The 24,753-nt window shown below is 36.7% G+C and overlaps 1 protein-coding gene across 3 annotated transcripts in view; it reads right to left on the reverse strand.

Annotated features, from left to right (window-relative positions):
• The window catches only part of LOC150076054 (transcription factor CP2-like protein 1), a 274,831-nt gene that overhangs the window by 85,248 nt on the left and 164,830 nt on the right, over positions 1-24,753 (reverse strand). For all 3 annotated transcript variants that reach the window (XM_090387036.1, XM_090387034.1, XM_090387035.1), the window contains exons 10-12: positions 9,894-9,962; positions 9,746-9,787; positions 7,669-7,823 (exon numbers count right to left, since the gene is read on the reverse strand). In XM_090387036.1, the coding sequence (XP_090243162.1) occupies positions 7,669-7,823; positions 9,746-9,787; positions 9,894-9,962 (266 nt within the window). The remainder of the gene's footprint in view (positions 1-7,668; positions 7,824-9,745; positions 9,788-9,893; positions 9,963-24,753) is intronic.

Below are 24,753 nucleotides of genomic sequence, written 5' to 3' on the forward strand. Positions count from 1 at the left end.
TCGCGTACCCAACTTTGGAGACCCTGCTTTAAACTACGTCGTGAAATTGATATTTTTTATAACAGAAAAATGGAAACCAATAAAACAACTATCAAATATGGAATGGCTGTTTGATCTTGCAATTCATACAGACATTTCTAGTCATTTAAATGCTCTTAATTTAAAACTACAAGGGAAAGGAAAATTGGTCTCTGATATGTTTGGTGACATCAAATCATTTTAGAATTAGTTGTTATTATTTTAATCCCAAATTCAGCAAGACAATTTAGTTCACTTTGAACGTTGTACCGAGCTAAATGAGAAACACATTTCCAAAGAATCGTTGCCTTCCATTATTACAATTACTTTTGGCGAGTTTGAAAGTCGATTTGCTGATATAAAATCCCATGAAAAAAGGATAAGCTTGTTCGAGAAAACATTTATTTCTATTGCAGAAAAATGCAATCCCAGCTTGCAACTTGAAATTATTGACCTTCAAGCCAAAACATGGTTCAAAAATAAGTGCAGGCAACCCCCACATAACACGGTACTACTACAACACGGTTTTGCCCTAACACAATTGATAAAATGCAACAATTCTCGTACAACATGGTACTTTTATAACACGGTTAGGGAATAGTAGCAAACCTCGCATATCACTGTATTTTGAGCTTTTGTGGGGGAGGGGGAACTCTGCTATTATAATGGGTGTAATTTTTCAGCATTTTGCCTGGTGCAGCAAAAGCCTCAGGCTTCCTTGCACCATACGGCTAATAATGATAACATTTCCATTGTTTTTTGTGAATCCCCACTTTTTGATGGCTAATCGTTATGCAAAAAAAAAAAAAAGAAAGGGAAATCCATGTATTTTACTTTGTTCGGAAATCCCCGTGTTAGGTTCTGTGCTATTGAACTTGACCTTGTTGAACTCGTGGAAAAATCTAGATTTCAAAGTTTGATTACTACTGGAGAATGTGCCAGGCCATCAAAAGATTTAAGTCATTCAAACGTTGAAGTAATGGTCCTACCACCTAGTACAACTTCTTTAATTTAGCCATTACATCAAGGCATTGTATTTACCTTTGAAACTCATTACATCAGAAAATCGTTACAATCGATTTTGGAAAAAAATTATTCAGAATTGAAGTGATAGAGGCATGGAAACATTTTTCAATTGTAGACTGTATCAGAATCATAGCTTTATCGCTCAAAGAAGTAAAACCGTCAACATTAAATGTGTGTTGGAAAAATGTATGGTCAGAGTCAGTTCATTCAGGAAATATGGCCGAACAGACAGAAAATGGAATTGGTGTTCCCCTCCTACCGACTTAGCTGAACTACAGAGTCGGTAGGAGGGGAAGATTTTGATATGATTATTGAAGCCCTCGTGGGTAACACAGTTGGTAGAATCGCCATCCTCCCCACACTGGGTGGAAAAGACCTTGAGTTCAAATCCTGTCGATGATGGGAGGAATTTTTATGGGTATTTTTCAAAATGTGGCTGAGTTAGTCGGTCTCAGGCGAGGTTAGCATGGCTTTTTCTCCTGGAAACTTGGTTTTTCATCCAGCAAAATAGATTGACCACAGAACACGCAATTTATAGACAATATACACAGAGTAACATGGCCTCTGTCGCCAATGCTCCTAAAAAAAAAAAAAAAAAAAAGATATGATTACTGAAGACGTTCTGGTAGAAATGTCTTCAGTAATCTTTGGTAGAATTAGTGGTAGAAAAAGAGGCTGGAGAAGTGGATTTGGTGGAAATGGTATTGGAGGCAAATCAAATCAATTCAGAGGATGATAGCGTAGATAAATTCTGAAGTTCCAAATTTTACACTAAAAAATATACGGGAGGGCATAAAGTTAGCTAAGCAATTAGAATCTTATTTTTTGAATGCAGATTCTTTAACTAAAAGGAACTCAAAGTTCAAAAGGGAGCTTCAAAAACGATGAAGTTCCATACGATGAAATTTACAAAGATCTATCAAGAAAAAGTAAAAACAAATCTAGATTAATGATTTTTTTAAAGAGAGCAGAAGATACACAATCTAGAATGGTATATTTTTGTTAGCTTTTGGAACACAAACCCCCTTTTTGTACTGGTTCTTAGTCCCATATAACACCATTTCGCACTACACAAGATTTTATAGGAACCTATAAAATCTTTTAATCTTTATCTTTTAATATCAGTAATCGAGTCAGTACAGAGAACTGCCGCAAAGCGGCTCAGAGAGGACTCCTCCGATGAGGATGGAGACTCACAGGACAACTTCAAGGAATTGAAGGTAGTGCGTCAGCAGCTCCATGATTATATGTTCAACGACTCGAACAAAGTCAACAGAGAGGCGATGTATAAAATCCTCAGTATGTGGGACCAACTGGAAGCCAAGGCAATAGAAGTTTTTGCCGAGAACCAGTCGCTCAAGGCAGTGTTGAAGATGAGTCAGTCCTCAGTCAACGTTGCGCCCAATTCGTACGCGGATGTCATACGTAGTCTGACGAGCTTACCACCAAAAAAGAAGGAAGTGCACGCCGTATTAATAAAGGCTGATACCGATTCTCTTAAGACCAGTGAAGATGTGAAACAAGTTGTTTTACAGACTGTAAAGCCTGTTCTAAAGAGTGTCAATGTTCGTCGTCTGAGAACCATCAAGGACACAGGAGTTGTGCTGGAAGTAGCCAGTAAAGAAGATGCACAAAAGATTTTAAGCTGTGAAACAATTAAGGCAAAGGGAATGAAAACTGAAGTCCCTAAGAAGTTAGGCAAGCCCCTAATTATTTATGACGTCGACCCAGATGTTGAAAAACTGATTTCCTGTCTGAGATGTTCGAGCGGAACTTCAATTCTCGAGGGATAGATAGAGCTCAATTCCAAGCAAGTGTTGTTATCCAGTCTATTGAAAAAGTTACAAATAAAGATACCAAAAACTGGATCATTGAGGTTCCCACAGAGTTACGGAACATTCTGATCGAGAATGGCAGAGTGTTTCTACATTGGTCGTCATACAAGGTACATGACATCTTTCTTACGGTTAAGTGTTTTAAGTGCTTTGCCTTTGGGCATCAAGCAAGAAGCTGTAAAGCCAAACCTGTTTGTGGCCACTGTGCTGGTGAGGGACACTTTCAGAAGGACTGCCCTAAAAAGGCAGAGAAGCCTACCTGTGCGAACTGCTTGAAGCACGGAGGTACTACTGACCAACTCAGAGAGTAGTAGGGAATGCCCTATCTATAAAAGTTACCTTGAGGTGATTAAAAGCAAAGTTGCTTATGGAACAGCTCCATAGGCACTTACTCTGGTACAGTTCTCTCTTGGTCAGTTCTCCTGCTGCTCAGCAGACAGTGTTGGGTTCCCTTTTGACTGTCGGTCTCCCCCGATGTGTGCTGCTTTTTGCAGTTCTCAGTCTCAGATTAAGCTTGTATAAATTGTGCAGTTGTATATAAGTAAGTAGTGCTTGGAGCACTACTGTAAGTAATAGTTTTCTCCGCATGTTAGCGGAAGTTAGTTTTGTGTAGCAACTGCTTGTTGTTGCAAATGTACAGTTTTGTGTATATAATAATTGGTGTAAATATGGTGCATATAGTGTATATATTGTATATTTGGTGCATTTTGTTGTGTATATAAATATACAAAAGTTGTATTTATAAATATATATAGATGTATTTATGGTGCAAATTTTTAAATGACTTCTAAATTGATTGAGTTTTGAATTGGTTCTGATCAGAGCAATCAGATCTTAATAAAAAATTGTGTAAATAGCTAAAAAAATTAAAGGGTAGTAGCGACCTGCCTCCACGGAGCTAGGGATGGTAAAGTTCCCTGCTGAAATTCAGCAGGGAAGGCTAAATAGGTCAAAAATAGTTAATTTGCGTTGTTGCGCCTCTTTGCCAGGAAACGCACCATATGAGTGTATATATGACGATGATGACCAGCTAGGTCAGTGTGACAAGAAAATGGAACCCAGCTGGAGTTGTGAACATTAAAATCATCAAGGAAAATTACCTCACTGTTAGGAAAGTTGGACTGGAGAAAGTCAATCTGCATAGGAAGTCAAAGAGCTCCAAGTGATTAGTGGAGTTGGGAGAATGGCAGAGACAACAGATGAATTTGACACAATGTGGTAGAGAGATTTAAGCCAGAGAAGATTCCAAATTACCAAGTCTCTGACATGGAATATCGGAATGGACATATAAAAATAGCTCCAATGCTTGGATGGCAAGTGATATATTTGCTTCATGGTTTGAAAGTGTGTTTGTACCATCAGTGAGATGCCACTTGCTTTACATAAAATTTGAAGAAAACACTGTTACAGTTGGATCACCGCCCAGCTCATCTTTCATATGATGTCCTGAAATCAAAAGATGGCAAGATCAGATTCAAATTTCTGCTAAGGAACACAACCACACTAATTCAGCCGATCAGGGTTAGGGTATTATTTGAGCCTTCAAAGCTGATGATCATGATGAGCTACTTGCTGGTGTTGTGAACTAAAAAATTCAAGTTCTAGAATTTCTGAAAACATTAACACTGAAAGATGTTGCATACAATATTGGATTAGTGTGGGAGAAAGTAAGCTTAACAGCAATTGAAAACTGCTGAAAAAAATGCATCTGAAAAGAATGAGATCACTAATAATAATGTTGAATTAACAGCATTTTCTGAACAAGCAAAGGCTGCTTGTAACATACTTGGTGGCAGTCTTAGAGCAAATAACCTGGCTGCTTGGATTGAGGTGGATGCAGAAGCTCAGGCTGTGCATTAGCTGAGTGAGGAAGAAATTACAGCCTTTGTGAACAGTGGGAAGACAGTAAACAAACAGGTCAGTGACATAGGGAGTGATTCAAAAGATAATGTGGATGACTTGTGTAAGGGAAAAGCACCAGAAATTAACAAAGTGCTTGAAAACATTAATGAAGTGGTGGTGTGGTTAGGTCAGAGTGATAGTGAACACCTTCATTTATTGCATCTGACCACTATTGGGAATTATATACTGAAAAAAAATGCTGTTATCAGTTCCAGCAAATTAAATTACATGATTATTTCAGAATGGACATAAAATGTAAGTCCATAACAGCACTGTGTATTATTAGAATGCAAAGGGAATGATATAACATTTAATACTTTGTTTTTTAGTCTGTATAATCATAAAAAATCAGTAAATAAAGTATTTATTTAATAAGTAAAGTGCATTTATGTTAAAAAAAAACTGGGAGAAAAAATGGTAAATTTTTTTTTGGCTTTAATGCACTTCACTTATAACACAGGTATTAAAGTTGCCGCCCAACACCCATGTTATACATTGGCACTACATTGGTTCAATTAATATCTTATTCCAATCTTCTGGAACTTGTTCATTGGAAAATTTCTGGATAATGCAATGTAACCAGTTAATATCCCCCCCCCCCCAGTTATCAGCATTTCGATCGATTTCGGGACTAATACCATAATATACACCCGCTACATTCCATGGCTTATCTGTGAGTGAGACTGAGTGAGTATCCACAATGTCCTCTAATCCTTTACTTCTTTAATGTTTTCAGATATTTTGTTTGGTAATTCAAAATATTTACTCAATTCTTCTAAAATATCCTTTGCTTCTTTTTATTTTAACTTTGTCCTTGCTTAATTACTTTCATTATCTCTCCCCACCCCGAACATTTTCAAATGTTTAGTTGAAAATGTCTACTGTTTAGTGAACATTTTTCCACCTTCATGATACTTGTTTTCTGTCTTTCCCAAAATCTATCCAAGATTTTTTCCTTCACCTGATGAAGGTATATCAGGCTTAGTGTCAAAGTTTGCAGATGATACAAAGGTTGGCAGGGTTGTTAATGACAGTAATGGCAGTGTGCTGCTGCAACAGGATCTAGAAAATTTGGGAAGATGGGCTGAGAAGTGGCAACTGAAGTTTAACATTGACAAATGCAAAGTACTGCATGTGGGTAGAAGTAATCCCAGAGAAACGTACCAACCGTGTGGTACTACACTTAAGGTGGTAGAAAATGAAAAAGACCTGGGAGTAATTGTGCAGTCAGATATGAAGTTTTCTGAGCAAGGCTGCCAGGGCAGGTCATGGGGTTTTGTCAATGATATACAGGAATTTTGCTAGCAGGGAAAAGGAGGTGATTGTCCCTCTGTATAAGGCAATGGTCAGGCCACGCCTTGAGTACCGCGTACAGGTCTGGAGACCTCATTTTAGGAAGGATGTAGATTTGCTTGAGCGTGTACAGAGAAGGGCAACAAGATTGGTGAGAGGAATGACGGGATCCTCTTACCAAGAGAGGCTTAAGTTATGCAAATCGCAGCGGCTGAAGACTAGGCACCTGCGAAGTGATCTGATTGAGGTGTATAAGGCCTTGAATAGGTTGAGCATGCTGAATTCTGATGGGATTCTTCCACTTGTTCAGATTACGAACCTAAGGGGGCATAACTACAAATTGAGGAAAGACAGATGTAGAATAGATGTGCGGAAATTTGCCTTTAGCCAGCGGTGGTTAATTGCTGAAACAAACTTCCATCTGTCGTGGAAGTTGATAGGTTAAATAAATTTAAGGAGGAACTGGACAAATATTTAGAGAGAATTGTTTTGTAAATTTTTTTTTTTTTTTTTTTTGCCTGATGCTGCATACACTTGCTTTCTTGCATCACATGCCACTACTATTACTACTACTACCTTTTCACATATTTCTTATCCCTTTTATGGTTTGCTTTATACACCAATTAGGATTTAGTAGTTTTATTTGAGAAAAATTTCTAATATGATGTAGCTTTACTCTAACGTTTTGAGTCCAACATGGGATTCTGAATTTCTTGTCTTTACAGACCTTTTGCAGCTCCTCTAAAATTCTCTTAAAATTTTAGCCATTCTTCATTTAAAGTTACATTAGTATCAAAAAATGTCATTTATTGGCAGAGGTTTCTATATTTAGTGACCACTGACAAATATGAGATTTCTCAAATCACTTTTTTTTAAATTTTGCAATAATTACTATTTTTAATTTGATCAAGTACAAGTTGATGATCACTTCCAATCTCAAATCCTCTATATATCCATGTAGCATAAAATATTTATTTAAGATCTTTTCCTTACTAACTTGTTGCTATCGCATGATAAAATATCACATCTATAATTAAGACCACATGACTGCAAAATATTGTACTAGCTTTTTAACATTATTTTGTGGGTTTACCACTCCAAATTTTTCTAGCATATCTCAGCAGATGTAACTGTTATTAGTTACTATTGCCCTTTCTGACACATTAGAATATCCTTTATTTTATCTTTTTTTTTTTTTTTTTTAACTTTAATTGAAGACTAATTTGTTTTTTTTTTTTTTTTTTTTTTTTTTGGTAGTTGTTGGCGCATTGGCTTCTGTGGCCATAATGCACCTCCCAAGGTTTTTGCAGTACTTTGATCCAAGCCCGAGGCGGGATTCGAACCCGCGACCTTTGGGTTGCCAGGCAGGCACCTTACCCACCCGGCTAGCCCGGTCGGCAAAGACTAATTTGTGGCTAAAATTTGCTTGAAACACGGTGAATAAGAAGAAGAAAAAAAAAAAAAAAAAAAAAAGAGGATGATTTATGAACTTTGCCATCATTGTATCTAATAATTCAGCACATAATTATGTTAGCTGAAGGTATGAATTATTACAACTTTCAAAATAAGAATATAATGAAACAGTGTTACTTACTGATCCACCTGTAATGATGATGATGGTCGAACATCAATAATAGAACCCTGGGGAGAAAAGTTGGGTGTAGAGGTAGATATGAATGTAGAAGGAGTAGATGATGACTGAGAAGCAGTTGGAGATGATGACGGAAGATGCAGAGACTCTACTGAACACTGAAAACAACAGAATAAACACAATGAAGTAGTTTCTCCAAATTCAAAACATAATATCAGAGGTCAATTTAATTTCCAAATCACATGGCATTATCTTCTGGATTACTTGTTATAACTTCTCTGTTATGTATTATATTACAGTGACTAGAATAATGGTAAGTCAAATTTCTTGATATCTTGAACTCCAACAACCTCTATCAAAATCTCCAAGGAATAATGCTTTAATAGTCCTTGATAACGTAACATTTTTTGTTATTGGGCGTTACAAAACAAAGTCAACACGAAATGTTTCTGGGCTAAATCAAAACAGGAGTGGGCAAAGAGCAGAAAGTTCATTACATCATTTCACAAGACATTCAAATATGCATGTACACATGCACTCACACATTCTCTCTCTCTCTCTCTCTCTGAAAACCGCTTGTTTAGAATGAACTGTTTTGACAGATTCCAAGTGTAAGATCAGTGCCACAGTTACGTGTATATTTGCAGAAGGATATGTGATGTCATTAGATGAATTGGAAATTTCTTTTCTTCCTTAATTAAAATCGATAAATAAAAAAAATATAATCTGCTAAAGATCTTTATCACAAAGGATTTAAGGCAAGCAGTCAATGGCTAATAAATTTCTAACAAAGACATGATACTGTCTTCTGACACATGAGAAGAAAGACAATTTTTTCATGGCAGTTAAGAATAGTAAAGAATGCTTAATGCTCCTTTTGGATGGCAAAATGAATTGAACGGAGAAACTGCTCTCTCTGATGAAGCCACATTGTTTTTCATGGTTTAAAACATCATCCCTATGCAGTATCTTGAAAATTAAAAAGCTTGGACAAACAGCTGAATTTTTTTTTTCAAAATGGCTAGCAAAGTTAGATCACATCATGGCAAATAAAAAAAAATTAAAACAATTTTTTTTAAATTATTCCGACACTAACTGTTGCTTCAGTTAAATTTCAGCCAACAAATACCAAATCTAAAAATTATGATAACAAGAATACTTTTCTAAATTCATATACAGATATTTATATCATATTTTGTGTACAAATTTCACCATAAATCAGGTAAGCTAACTGTTTTTATAATAAATAAAGAGTAAAAGGAATAAACAGTAAGAATCGGAGATGATCTCCGATTCGTGGGCTTTTACGCGCATGCGTGAAGACAAATAATCCCTATTTAAGTTTCATACTCACTCCTACTCGGTAATTTTCATTCCTGTGATCATGACATACAGTCGAAAAGCATTGTCAGTTTCAGGAAGGAAAATCGTTTTGCAATTTTTTAAGTTTTTTCGTTAAATTCTTTTAATTAATTTTTAATTGCGTTAAATTGATTTTTAATTTTGTTAAATTGAGTTTTATTGTGTTAAATTGATTTTTAAACTATTTGTAACTCTAATGTAAGTTTTTCGATTTTTTCGTTTTGATTTCTGGAGAGTATCATACGGAAGTGTTCTACGTACTATATTGAGGTAAACTTCTCTTATTATTTTACAAATCATTAATGTGTTTACTTCAAAGTTCTGAACAGTAAGAATTTTTAAACATAGCATTATAACATACTGGCTGGCATGCCCAATTACCAAATTATTGGATTTTCTGGACCATCAAACTGTTAATGTACAACTTTACACTTATTAAATTTTTTTTTTTTTGTTTTGTTTTTAAATATTTCATTACAATCTTATTTCAATAACCAACTGTTCTCTAAGTTGAATTGTTTATTAATTCCATAAATGTTATGGATTAGTGCTAAATCTAACACAATTTAGCACTTATAAATTGATAATATAAAAGCTATCAGAATATCAGTGATATAGAACAGGGGATACTTTATTGCAGAAAACAAATCTGACGGATTTGAGGCACGGTAATGTAATAATGTGCCTCAAATCTTTCATGTATCTGAACATTGCTTACCTCAGTAAAAACAGTGCAATCACAAGATGGCTTGAACTTTTCCTAAAAGAAGAAGAAGAAGAAAAAAAAAAAAGAATAAAAATAAGAGAAGGAGAGTGAAATAATGAAATATAAATAACATGGAATAGATGGAAAACACGGAATTCACCTGTTCAGCTGATGATCTCTTGCTCATTTTATCTCGGTCAGTTTTGTGTTTCCTGTCAGCACCTTTTGGCTGAAATAAAAACAGATTTTAAATATACTATATATTATTATTTAGACTTATCCAAAAGTAAAGAAAAAAAAATAAATAATAATAATGTGGTGATTCAAGAATACTCAACATGACAGTCATATTTCTTTTAGTTGCAAAATGTCTTAATGAAATGGAACAATTCCACTTCAAGGGAAAATCCACACTGATTTCAGGCATTCCTTCAGCTTTCATAGGAGCAAGTCATTTCTGATTCAACATTTATTTAGATCTAATACAACATATAAACTTTAAAAATGTTTTTACAGAAGTGTTGGTCAGGGAGAGTTATCTCTAAATAACTTGAAATATTCCTATATTAGACTACACTATATCTGAAAAGTCTTTGCTTTGCATTGACAAAGCAATGCCGAGCCATGAATTTTAGCTCTGTTTAGTATTAAAGCCAATAGGTTTGTTCTATAAACTCAATAAAAAGTAGTATTAAGTAATTTTTAACCAGTGGTGAATCAAACCCTGATCTCCTGCATGAACTGGTATAAATTTGTAAATACAAGAGTATAGTATTAGTATTACTTTTAATCAGGTTAAATGGTGCAAAGAAGTGAACTTATTCTGCACCAGCTAGGGAAGAGAAAAAAAAAAAAAAAAAAAATATATATATATATATGCATAAGTACAGCACTTACATACTGAATTTCAATAGTAGTTTCCCTGTAATAAGCGGTGAAGAGGATGAAGAGGAAGAAGCTGCTTTTACCATGAAAATTATATGATAGTTTTTAATGGATAAAACCACCTGGTCAACCGTTGCTTATTTCAACATGTCAGAGAAAGTACAAAGGGCTCAAATATCCTTGACTTGGTCCTCACTAAGGATCCAGGTATTATCAAAGATCTGAGAGTGCAGGAAAACCACTGGCAGGTAACAACCACAATGTCATAAAATGGGCAGTGTCAAGGAAATTTTGGTGGTCAAAAGCAAAGGAGAGAGTTTCAATTTAAAGAGGATACTATAAAGGGTTGTCTTCTTAGGCTCTATTAACTGCGATGGTAATTTCAGGTCACTGGATAAAAATATACTATGGGAAATATTTAAACAAATTATCTTGGAAGTTACAAACATGAGGAGGATGAAAAAAAATGATGACAAGAGAGTAACAGATCAAATGGAAATGTTGATATGTAATAATACTATGGATTGAGAGAGAAAAAAAACTGAGTATGGGAAATCAATGGCAAAAAGAACTAAGAATGGGGATAAGGAGGTTTTTTTATACATTAGTGCAATGAAGGTAGTAAATCATATAGGTCAAGGCCAAAATGATGAAATCATAGACAACCCAGTTGAAATTGCAGACGAGTTCAACAGGTATTTTGCAATCATTTTTACAAACTCTATCTCCCCTCGTTCAAAGCAACTTTGAACAAGAGAAGATACAGAAGGGGAGATTCAAAGGCACTTTAAATGAGGGAAGATACAGAGAAAGAGGCTGTGATGAGAGCAGAGATATAATGATTTCTGAGAAAAATATTTTAGAAGACCATCGAGGCTAAAAGAAAGTAACCTGGGGTGGATGGAGTGCATCACACTATTACGGCTGCTACTAAGTTCATTGCCAAACCCACGGGTGATTCCTTTGGACTGGAGAAGTGCTCATAAGGGAGGAACCAAGCTAGAAATGAGTCCCTATAAATGGCAAGTCTGACTCAGTAGCACATAAGATAACAGAATTAGTGATTAAGGATGAAATACAGAAACATCTTAATACAAATGAATTCCTAAAAAAGATTGCAGCATGCTTTGTGAAGAGAAAGTCTTACATAATAAATAAGGTTAATTACTATGACCAGGTCATAAAGCATTTAGATGCTGGAAACAATTTTGATACTGTATATCTAGATTTTAGTAAACCTTTTTATTTGGTTTCCCAAGAGAGGTTGGTTGATTTAGAGATTTCTTAGGTGCATCGGCAACTATTGCCATAGTGCACCATACATATGGTAAGAATTTATGCTATTTCCTGTCAGATAGCGAAAATTGCAAAAATTAGTACCAGCAAGTTAGTTTTTTAACAAGTTAAAGGAGGCAGTATACATTAATCATTTTGAGAAAGGTAAAAATGCTTGAGACATTTGTTTTATTGCCTAAAAGTGAAGTAAGTGAAAGAGGGTCTTCTGTTGTGGCTGGAGTGAAGAGATTCTGGTGTTCTCTTGCATATTTTGGGCAATCAACAAGGATATGACTACTATAGAGAATTATACAAGGAGCAGCGGAATGATGCCAGCAGTGGGGAAGATGGATTGCAAAGTAGCAACACACACGACATACCCGATATTCTTCCTGATGAGGTAGAACATGCATTGAAGAAAATGAAGAATCAGAAAGCCCCGGGGGAAGATGAAGTTACTGTAGAGTTGTTAAAATTGGGAGGAAGAGACATAACACAAAAACTGACAAGGCTCTTCACAAAGTGCATTAGAAAAGGTGTGACGTCTAAGCAGTGGAATAATGCAGTCATAGTTTTGCTGCATAAGAAAGGAGATAAATCAGAAATTGGAAATTATAGACCAATTAGCTTGTTATCCCACATCTACAAATTGTTCACACGGGTCATTACTAACAGATTAGAAAGAATACTTGATGAGAATCAACCAAAAGAGCAAGCTGGCTTTAGGACAGGATTCTCAACTATGGATCACCTTCACGTAATATCACAGCTAATGGAGAAAGCAAATGAATATAAAACACCATTATGCCTGGCATTTGTGGATTATGAAAAGGCATTTGACTCCATACAGCAGAAGGCAATGTTTCAGGCACTGCAAAGACAAGGCATAGATACCCCATATATTATGATTTTGAAGAAAATATATGAGAGTGCTACCTCCTTTATTACACTAGACAAAGACAGTAGGAAATTTAAAATTGAGAAAGGAATTCGACAAGGAGACACAATATCTCAGAAGCTGTTTACTGCTGCCCTTGAGGAAGCTTTCAGAAGATTAGACTGGTCGCAGAAAGGAGTCAATGTGAACGGGGAGTACCTAAACCATTTACAATTTGCAGATGACATTGTGGTCATAAGCCACGATCCCAAAGAATTAGAGGAAAATCTTAATCAGTTATGCACAGTTAGTAAGGATTTTGGACTAAAGATGAATATGGCTAAAACAAAAGTAATGATGAACAAGTATGCCACGGAAAGGGAAATAATGATTGAAGGAGCAGTAATTGAAAAGGTGGAGTCATATACTTATCTGGGACAAGTTATTAGTTGTAATAATGATAAATGGCTGGAACTCAAGAGAAGAATAAATTTTGGATGGATAGCATTCAGGAAATATAGTCACATACTGAAGAGCAATATCCCAGTTTGTCTGAAACGTAAAATAATGAATCAATGTATACTCCCCACCATGACTTATGGAAGTGAAACTTGGGCACTCACCAAAAGAATGGAAGAGAAGCTAAGAACTACACAGCGAAGAATGGAACGAATTATATTGGGAATCAGACTGTTAGATAAGAAGAGAAACACATGGATTAGGCAGCAAACTCAAGTAAAGGACATTCTTATCAAAACTAAAGAACTAAAATGGTCTTGGGCAGGACACATAGCTCAAAGACATGATGACAGATGGACTAAGAAAATAACAGAATGGTACCCAAGAGGAGCTAGAAGAAAACCTGGAAGACAAAGGCGGAGATGGATAGATGAAATTCATGAGTTTTTGAGTAGTAAATGGATGGCCAGTGCTCAAAACAGAAGGAACTGGAAAGTTGCTGGAGAGGCCTTCATCCTGCAGTGGATTGAAAATGGCTGATGATGATGATGATGAGTGACCTATTCGTAGGCATGCCAATATTACCTCCTGTTGTCGAATTGAGCTGAAACTTGAAAGCTATCGCTCAAAGTTTGGCTTAATACTTCGGAGCTTATTGTTACATTGATTTTTCCATGATAATGGCCAATGGTACGTGCATTTTGTCTGGATTATTGATATATAGTCTTGATATGGGACTTTCCAGTTGTCATCAAGTGGTAAGACGGCCGATTTTGCAGCATTGTCAGCTAATTCATTTCCTGGGATTCCCATATGTCCAGGGACCCAGCAGATGTGTATGCTTTTTCCAAGTTCGGATAAAGTATGCAAAGAGAAGGTTACTTCCTTTAAGACTGGGTGGGTGATATTCATGGTGTTTTTCAGGGCTTGAACTGCACTTAAAGAATCTGTAAAAATTATTCTATTTACAACATCAGAGGACTCGATATGCTTCAGTGCAATCTGAATTGCCATTCGTTTTGGCAGAAAATATACTGAACTCATATGGCAATTCATAGGCCAAAGTAATGTTTGGAAAAACTGCGGCAATTCCAACATAGGCCTCATTCATCGATCCATCTGTATGCACAACAACGAAGTTGGGGAACTGATCCACTACTGCATGATAAAGTTGTAAGAAATTTTCTTTATGTAATATAGATTTATTCCATTGATGGAGAGATAAATCACACAAAGGGTGAAGTAATGTCCCAAGGAGCACAGGAAATTGGAAGGGTATTTGCAACATTATTTAAAGACAGATTAAGTTCTTCTGAAAGATATTTTATTCGCATACCTAATCGACAGTTAGCAGAAGGGCGGTTTCGGTATAACATGTCGTGCTGATGAGTGAAATGTATCTATCTAATTTTATATGCATAGCGTAATATAAGTTGTCTTCTGATAGAGAGAGGGGGTTCATATGCTTCTGCATATAGACTATGTATTGGAGACGTGTGATATGCACCTATGGTAATGTGTATTGCACTATGATGGATAGGGTCAAGCCAGCGAAGGACACTAGGTCTTGCAGAGCTATACACTGGTGCTCCATAGTCAAGCTTTGATCTTATTAAGGCACTGTATAATCGTAACAAGGTAACTCGATCAGCTCCCCATTTAGTTGCTGAGAGAATCCGGATGATATTTAGCTTCTGCTGACAAGAAGTTCTTAGTTTTTTAATATGCTCTAAAAAGGTAAGTTTATGGTCTAATGCGATTCCTAAGAACCGTATGCTGGGATGAACTGCTATTGGTTGGCCATTCAGTTGTAGTTCCGGATGCGGGTGAAGTTTACGCTGGCGACAAAACTGGATGCATGTTTTTTGGGGGCAAAAGTTGAAAGTCATTAAATTTGTGTCCATAAACTGATCTTATTTATTGCCACTTGTAATTGTCTCTTAACAGTATTCATATTTTTTGCATGACATTAAATACTAAGGTCATCTACAAACAGTGCTGTATCAATAGTGTTTGGAAGTTGTTCGGCAATGGTGTTAATTGCAATTATAAAAATTTGTGTAGCACTGAGTACATAGCCTTGGAAACTCCTTCTTCTTGCAAGAATATTTGGGATAATGAAGTTTTGAATCTAAAATTGGGAGATGACCCAGAAGTTCATGTTGATATAATTTGCGGAATATCCATACTTCCACGTGGAATTGTAAACCTTACTGATATCAAAGCATACCATGACATGATGTTCCGATCTAAGGAATGCATTTCGGATGGAGTTCTCAAGTCATACTAGAATATCTAGTGTTGATCTGTTTTGTCGGATACCAAATTGTGCAGCATGTATGATATTAAAATTTTCTAGGTACCATATCAGTCGATGGTTTACCATCTTTTCAAGAATTTTGCAGAGGCAACTGGTCAAGGCAATGGGTCTATAGCAAGTGGGGTTTTTTGGATCTCTACCTGGTTTAAGGAATGCAAGGATTGCAGCACGATGCCATTTTTTAGGGAATGTATCCTCTAGGTAAAGCCTATTGAACAGATCAAGAAGTGACTGTAATGATTCAGAATTTAGTTCATGTATCATCGAATTGTGAATATTATCTTGTCCTACCGCGCTGTGTCTAGTTGTTGACAGAGCTCTACGCAGTTCATGGACAGTAAAAGGTAGGTTATATTGTTCATTCCCTTTTGATGAAAAGTTTAATTTTTGTTTTTCTTTGTTTTAAATCTTCTGAAGGTTGGGGTGTAACTTTCTGTTGCTGATGTTTTGGCAAACGTTTCCCCTATGATATTTGCAATTTGAGCAGGGTCAGAAAAGTTCTGTCCCCTCCATTCCATGATAGGCACAGGAGTTGTCTGATATTTACCACTAATTTTTAAATTATTTTCAAAATTTTATGTGTAGGAGTTTCTTGATTGATGGTCAAAGTACAGCGAATACAAGCTGACTTTTTATTACAGCGTCTAACATACTTTGCTCTTGCACGTTTAAAATGGATAAGATTAGCTGATGTTGGACTGCGGCAAAATATATTCCAGGCTTTACTTTGCTCTTTTTTAGCTGCACAACATTCGTCACTTCACCAGATTTTTGGGTGTATCGGCAATTTTGAAGAGGATTTTGGTATGGTTTTTCTGCTGCATGTAGTATTGTTTTTGTGACACGTTCAATGGCTTCATCAGTTGGTGATTCTCGGATTAATTCCATATCAAATTTAGCTAGTTTTTTATATATCTGCCAATCTGTTTTATCAGTGAGCCACTGCGGAATTTTAGTAGGATGATAAGAGGGCTTGTTTAGTAATTCGATTTGTATGGGAAAATGATCATTGTGCAGTGGATCATTATTTATTGTCCATTTTAGGGTAGGATATAGGGCTGCTGTACAGATAGACAAGTCAATTGCAGTACAAAGGGTACTAGGAAAGTTTTGCAATATGACGCAACAATGAATCACAGGAAGCTGCTTGTTGCTGCATGTTGAGACATGTTCATACGTGCATAGTAGCCGCCGCGCCAAGTCGATGGGCTCAGTTATTCATTAGTAGTGAGAGTGTAAAGTTCTTGCGATGGCATCGTGGTCACGAAATGAGATAAGGACAGTTTTGCGGTATAATTTCGTGCGTGGTTTAACCATAGACCAGTGCTTAGAAGAAATGACTCTTGCACTAGATGATGATTGTCCACATCGTACAATGATATTCAGGTGGTATAGAGAATTCCAAAGGGGAAATTTCACTCTGGAGGATTCTGAGAGGCCGGGAAGGCCACGAATGTCAGTTACGGAGGAAAACGTTACTGCTGTGAGGAAAATGCTTGACGAAAACAGGCGAGTGACCTACCAACAGATAGAGGATACTTTGGGCCTAAATGCACCAGCAATTCGTTCGATTCTGCAAGATCATTTGCACGTGAAGAAACTTTGTTCTCTCTGGGTGCCGCATCAACTGACTGAAGAGCAGATGACACGATGTGTGACTTGGTGCCGGGAGATGTTAAAAAAGTTTGATAAGGGACAATCTCGGTATGTGAACAACATCGTGACAGGTGACGAGACTTGGCTGTACTATTACGATCTGCCGACCAAGGCTCAAAACAAAGTTTGGGTCTTTGATGATGACGACACACCCGTAATTGTCAGAAAATCCCGATCTGTAAAGAAGAAAATGATAGCTGTATTTTTCAAATCGAGTGGAATTGTGGAACGTGTCGTTTTGGACACGCAGAAGACAGTCACAGCTAAGTGGTATACTGAACAATGCCTGCCTAAAGTCATTGGATCTATGAAGAACCTGCGGCCAAAGTCAAGAATGGACACCTGGTACCTCCATCACGAAAATGCTCCAGCTCACCGCACCAAAGCCTGCACCGAATATTTGACCACGACAGGACTGAAACTTCTCGAGCACCCTCCCTACAGTCCAGACCTTGCTCCCTGCAACTTTGCACTGTTCCCGCATGTGAAAATGAAGCTAAAAGGGAGGCGGTTTTCCAGTGATGAGGACCTTCTACGGGCTTGGGACAACGAGTGTGCTTTACTCCCTAGTGAAACTTGGCAGAACTGGTTTAAAGATTGGTTTCGGAGGATGGAGAGGTGTATTGAATGTAGAGGAAATTACTTTGAAAAAATTAAATAAACAAAGCTGTATTGCAAAACTTTCCTAGTACCCTTTGTATTTGTTCCGGAAGAAAGGTGAATATATGTAGGTGACCCATCATTTAGAAGGAGAAGGTTATCGTCTAAACATTTTTCAATTACTTTTCTTCTTCGATCAATGGTGTTGTTGCCCCATAGCGTGTGATGCCCATTTAAAACCGACTCCCGAAACCTTTCCCAGAATGAGGAAAGGTGTCGGGAGTTGGGCTATGAGTTTATCAAGATCATTTTGTTGAAAGCTATAACTAGGTGGAATGTACAAGGAGCAAATTGTAATATGGATGTCAGCAGCTATACAGATGGCTACTGCCTCAAGTGGAGAATTCAGTAAGACCTGCTTGGTAGGAACATGCGGGTTCACTAAAACAGCTACACCACCATGTGCAATATTTTGGTGGGTCCTGTCTTTTCTAAAGATATTATACTGAGACAGTTTTGGTGTATCTTGAGGTTTTAAATATGTCTCTTGAAGGCAGAGACATACTGGTGTGTATTTAGAGGTGAGATGGTACAGATCATCAATATTGGCATGGAAACCACAATTCCACTGAATTATTGTGTTCATTATTAGTTTCTTGTTGGACTTTCAGAACGTTTTTGTGTTGTTGAAGTTCTCTGTTTTTCATTCTTGTTTTTATCTTTTTTTGGAAAGAAAGGCTTTTCTGTGTCCATGTCTTCCTCGACAAAAAATTTCTAGAACACCATCATCTGCAGATTTTTCATCAATATCCATTTCCTCTTGATGTCTGGGAGTATTGATTTGTTTTTCTTTGCATTCTTGGTCTGGGGAGTGGAGTTTTTCACGTGGAATAGATATTGGTGTATTGATTGCTTGAGTTTGAGTTGCACTGTACAGAGTTTTAAAGTAATTTGAGAAAGATTCTTTTGGCAGTACTGATAATTCAGTTTGCATTGCTGTTGTCTGGTATTTTTTGGTTATTTGGGCATGTGTTGGCCTGTTTGGGTGGGTTGGAGGTGAGATGATTTGCTTTGCTTCTTGATAGGAAACATTATGTTTGCTTTATATTTCTGAATAAGTTTTTCACTTTTCCAGAGTTCACATGTTCTAGAATAGGCAGGGTGGTATTTTTTACAATTTGAGCATATTGGTTGAGCGACAGTACAGGCTTCGCAGTCGTGTTCTATTGACCTGCATTTTGAACAAGTATGGGTTCCCCGGCAAGCTGTCTGGGAATGTCCGTACTTCTAACATCGGAAAAACCTGAGCGGGTTAGGAATAAATGGTCTGACATTGCATGCCAGATATCCGGCCTTAATGGATGTTGGACGATGTGGTGTGTTAAACGTCAAGATCAGATTACGTGTCGGGGTCAGATTACTATCTTTTCTGGTGGAGATTCTCTTTACTTGAATAACTCCTTGTTCTTTAAGTTCTTCTAGTACCTCCTCTTTGGACACATCTAGTAAATCCCAGTCTGAGATCACTCCTTTAGAGGTGTTCAGTGATCTGTGGGGTGTCACAGTGACTGGTAGTCCGGCAAAGAGTTTAATGTTCAAAAGTCGCTCTGAATGTTTAGCGTTAGAGGTCTCAATGAGAATGTCTCCTGACCTCATACTTTTACAGACTTGGGAGATCCTGCTCTACTTTCTAATTCCTTTTGGACTCTAACTGGTGAGAGCTTCCCAACTGCGTTTTCACCAGTTGAGTGGATAATTAAGAAAGTTAGACTAGGATAGGTCTCTGTCTCGGTTTTCTGACGTTTGGCAGTTCCTGCATTGGAACTGTCTTTCTTTTTGAATGTCTGGGATGTGTCTGGCAGCCCAGATAAATCAGAGTTTGGTTTACTCATGATGTAGTGCTCTTTTTGGCCCTGTGAGATTGTCTTTTCCTCCCAGGTTACCAGCCCTGCCACGTGGAGGCAAGAGCAGTGCCACCTAGTGACCCAAGCGAAGAGATGGTTAGTATGAACTAAAAATAAAAAAGGGGGTTAAAGAAAGGTGCTTTCCTTTCTAGGTTACATTATTTGAATAGGTCTATTTAATTCTGATATTCAAGAGTTAACGGACTTGTGAAACTCACGAGAAAAGTATTTACAGTAAAGCGTACCAGATAATCACTGAAAAGGCACTGTGGTCACTAATATCGCTTGGCACTCGGGGGGCTCCCCAAGAGAGGCTACTGTACATAGTGGTGTTCTGGGATTACTGGGAAGATCATCAAGTGGATCAGGGCCTGGCTAAGTTAAAGGAAACAGAAGGTAATAGTTAATGGGCATTCTTCAGAGTAGACAAATATTACAAGCAGGAGCCCTCAGGGTTCAGTGTTGGGGACTCCTTTGTATCTGATTTTTCTCTGTAATACTATTGAAGTTATACAAGGAAAGCCATCACCTTTTTGCATGATTTAAAGGTAAGTAGGATTTGATTTGATTTTGTATATAATAGCACATTGGTAGCTTAGGCCATAATGCACCAAGTCAACAAGGTAAATAGGAAAGCTAATAATCAGGACTAGATTATACTGCTTCGGAATGGCCTGACTACATGTATAGTCTAAAAGATGGCAAATAAAATTAATCCCACTAAATGTGAGGTTTAATAAACCTTTTCCATAATTTTTTCTTGACTAAAGAAAATTCAGAGGTGACATACAGACATGGAATTAAAAGTGGTTGCAGATATGTTTCCTTATAATGTAAGCGGGCAGATAGGAAGGCTTAGGGATCAATGATCAATAGAACCTTTGGCCAGCAGAGAGGATGTTATTATTTCTCTTTATAAAATGGTGAGACCTCATTTGGAATGCAGTATTCAGGTCCAGGTATGTCCTTGCATAAAAAATAAAAACAAGACATAAACTTCTTGAGAGGGTTCAAAGGGCAACTAGATTGGTTGAAAGTGCTAAGGGTTGTCCTTACAATGTATGTCTTAGAAAATATGGGCTACAGAGCCTGGAGACTAGACACCTCAGGGGTGACCTAATAGAGGCCCTTAGAGGAATAAGCAGAAATGGATGAGAGGGAGATATTTTCACACTGGCAGATGGAATGAGGACACAAATATAAAATGAGATCTCATGAAGTTCACTGCTGGATAGCATGTTGTTGTTGTTCACTGGAATAAGATGCCCCACCAAGGTAGTTGATGCAGAGAGTCTGACAAGGTTCGAAGCTGTATTGGGTCATTACTTTTTAGAAATGGGCAAACTGAGATTGACTTGGGTTTCTTTCTTCCCTTCTTGGCTGATAAAGAATAAGTTCACTTCCTTGCACCATTTTGCTTTATTAATATTAATACTAATAATAAAATTGCTGCACAATCAATTTGTTGCAAATCTAGATTCAGAATTTGAACCCAAAGTTTTTCAATACAGCAAAGCTGCTATACCATCACAGAGGACTAGCTTTGTTTTACTAATACAGTTAATTGCAATTCAATTCAAATGATGAACTGACTCTCAACTACTGAAAACAGAAGTTTATTAATTCTCTAGCTTTTTTTGGGATGACAAAAAAACAATTTGAAATGGTGCTCTTTATAATATTATTTTTTATTCTGGCACTATATTGGATAAAAAGAACAGTTAATATCTTTAATAACAGCATTCTTATTACTGAAAAAAATATTATTTTGCAGATTACCTTACTAATAATATTCAGCAGTGTGAAGAGAGCAAAACTGAAATTGAAGCAGAAGCTTCAAGGAAAATCGACATTTTTTTTTTAACGGCTACACTTCTCTAATTAAAAATTAATTAATGATACAGATTGAAAGCAAATATCATATTTGAGGAAAACTAAAATTCATATGGACATAATTCTAATTCTAATTTAACCCGGTCAAAGTCCGCCCTGTTTTTGTCTAATTTTTAACCCTAACTCGAAAGTTGCTCCCCCCGAAGAAAACTAATAATTTTCATAATTTCTACTCAATTTTCCAAATTGAAACTCTCAATATACATAAACAGAAGTATATTCTTTGATTTCCTACCTTTAGCGCTCAGCAAAAACTATTAATTCATCTAAAACAGCAAAAATGTACGATCACATTTCAATTTATTAAATTTTGATGTCGGCAAAACAAGATCCAAGCTTTGAAAATAAAACGCGTTACTTAATTAGTTCAAAAATTCGCGCGTCAGCTCGGCGCCTCTGGCTAAAACGAATCAACGCACGCAGAGAGATAATTGACTGGTCAAGCTTACGTCATTAACGTTACCAAGGTGATCCAAGGAGAAAATGAAACTGTAAACAACTTTCGTGGAAAACAAACAGTTGAGCATCATTACTTGCGAACACTAATTTGCATGGCTCACTCACAACAGTAGCTTTATTGCTTTTCGTAATTGTTGTACAAAAGAATTGCAACGAACTGGTTTTGAAAAACTAAAATATTGCATTTCCTTTCTTCAATATGTATTATCTACTAAAAAAAATCAAGGAAATTCATCTACTGGAAGCTATACTGGAAATGGAAAGAAAAAAACTGTCGTAAAACTGATCACTACAATGCGCATTTCATAAAAAAAAAAAGTTTGCTTTATTGTAATTGTTTCTAGAGGACTAAATCGGAACAGCAGTTTCATGGATGTATATTTGATCTTCTTACGAAATTTCAAGAAAATATTTCTATTCATAGCTGCGTTATAAACTTCGAAAACTGATATCGAAGGAACTTCACATGCATCTCACCTGGTGTACAAATGAAAAAAAAAAAAAAAAAAAAAAAAAAAAAATGCGCAGCTAGTAACAGATTGTGAGAACAATCCATTACTCGTAGTGAGGGATTGGGAAATTGTAAGTAATTGTTATTGAATACTTCAATATTTCCTTGATATGCATTTGATATCATCAAAAAATTTCCAGAGAAAAATTGAATTTTCGTTATCACACAACGCCCGAAAAATTCACCATAAAATGTCATGTGTTTCAATGTTTGAATTACATTCTGAGCTGCAAATGTAATTTCACTTCTCTTGCACTGACAGAGTAGCCGTTCACCGAATGAAGAAAAATAGGGTTCATTTTCATGAAATTTCCAATTCCCTTCTTTCACTTGAGGGAAAAAAACTCCTTAGGGGAGGGAGTCCACCCTTTCTAGTCCGACCCTGGAGAGAGAGAGAGAGAGAGAGAGAAAGAAATAAAAAATACCCTTTTGGTGGGGAGAAGGCCAAGAGATTGTCAAACGTCCAGAGTGCTAACTTTCATTTATTTTATTTATTATTATTTATTTATTTTATTTTATTATATTATTATTATTTTTTTTTTTCTTGTGTTGTTCTAGCAATCCATCCTGGATTGGGGCTTCCCTGGGCTGGGATAGTGCTTCTCCTCTTTTCTCCTTCCCTCTCTTCATCTTATACAAGTTTTTCTTTCCTCCCTGGGAAACTTTTTTTTTTTGGCTGATGCTGCATAAGCTCATACACTTGCTTTCTTGCATCACATGCCACTACTATTACTACTAGTAGTTCCCCAGGGAGGAGGGCGTGCAGTTAGTAGGGGAGATCTTGCCCTCCTGCTAGGGACGAGTACCTGGAGGCAGTCGTCCAGGTGATCACTGCTTCCAGGTAGCCAGAATGCCCAAATACAACATCACAATACAGAACACACACATAAGCTCACAAACAGTTTTTCTTTCCTGTCACTTTCTCCCGTGCGGGATGAAAAATTTTTTTCTCTCTCTCTTGCCTTCCTTTTCATCTGTCTTCATCCAACATGGGATATTCCTAAGTGGGATGATTTTTTTTTTTTTTTTTCACAACACACACTGGCCTTACCCTGACAATGCGTAAAAACTGAACAGGGCAACGAGGCCGAGATGAACTTTTGTTCTAGGAGCCGCCCATACAAAAACAAAAAATAAATAAAGAAAATAAATAATAATAATAAAAAAAAAAAAAAACAGCATTGCAGCTCTAAGTCAGCTTCATCCTAGGATGCCGAAACTGCAATTGTTTTAGAGAACAATATTTTGCATTTTTACTTTCTAACATTATTTTGCATTATAGCTCTGTTACAATATTTTGCTTCGTTTCTTTATATTATTGCTGTAGCAAACGATATCGGTGTGCATGATGTTTCATCACAGATGCTGGAGTTCTAATTAGTCAGTTCATCCTAGGATGCGGAAGTACTAATTAGTCCGATTTTGGTCTGGTGCTCATTTGATAAAAAAATCCAGAATAATTCCTCTGGAAATATTAGCTAGTGAACTGCATTATAAATTTCAAACATCGCTGTATTGCTTATCCTTTGAGTGACCGCATGTTTTCGCCTTGTACAATTGTTTTATTGTGGACACTTTCTTCAAGTCAGTAAAATCATTATTATACCTATAAAGTAATTCATTATGTTGGGGGAAACCGTTTTTGCTCCTAATTGATGTAGCACTTTCGAATTTCGCAAAGTGGATTATTTGAACACAACATACATTAGAAGGTCGGTAAAAGAGTTGATAATCGATGGGCAGCATTCCGACAAACAAATTTTCTGTTTATATTACGTGATGACCACACGGTCAGAGATCCCGAAATAGAGAGAGAGGAGAGAGAGAGAGAGAGAATACAAGAAACCGCACTGCATTTAGCAGTCACCGACTCATCTGCCAAAAACCACAGTAAAACAATAAAAGTGATGGGGAGTAAGTCTATTTGTCAGCGGAGTTTATTTGTTTATTGCAGTTCAGAACAGCATTATGACCGTGGATAGTGAATTTATTCGGCTTCTGTACTAAAACAGAATTTCTCCCTTTGCGATGACATCAAAGCGACATCAAAGCGTAACAAGCAAATATCTTCTAACGATACTTTTTGAGCAGCCGTTAGTTGTAATCTGTTAGCTTTGTATTGTTACAAATACTGCAGTTATGTGAACAATACACATTTCAAGAAAGAAAGAAATTCATAGC

This window comes from Mastigoproctus giganteus, chromosome 13 (genome assembly GCF_048544385.1).
Source record: "Mastigoproctus giganteus isolate SK-2022 chromosome 13, ASM4854438v1, whole genome shotgun sequence".
Classification (NCBI taxonomy): Eukaryota; Metazoa; Arthropoda; class Arachnida; order Uropygi; family Thelyphonidae; genus Mastigoproctus; species Mastigoproctus giganteus.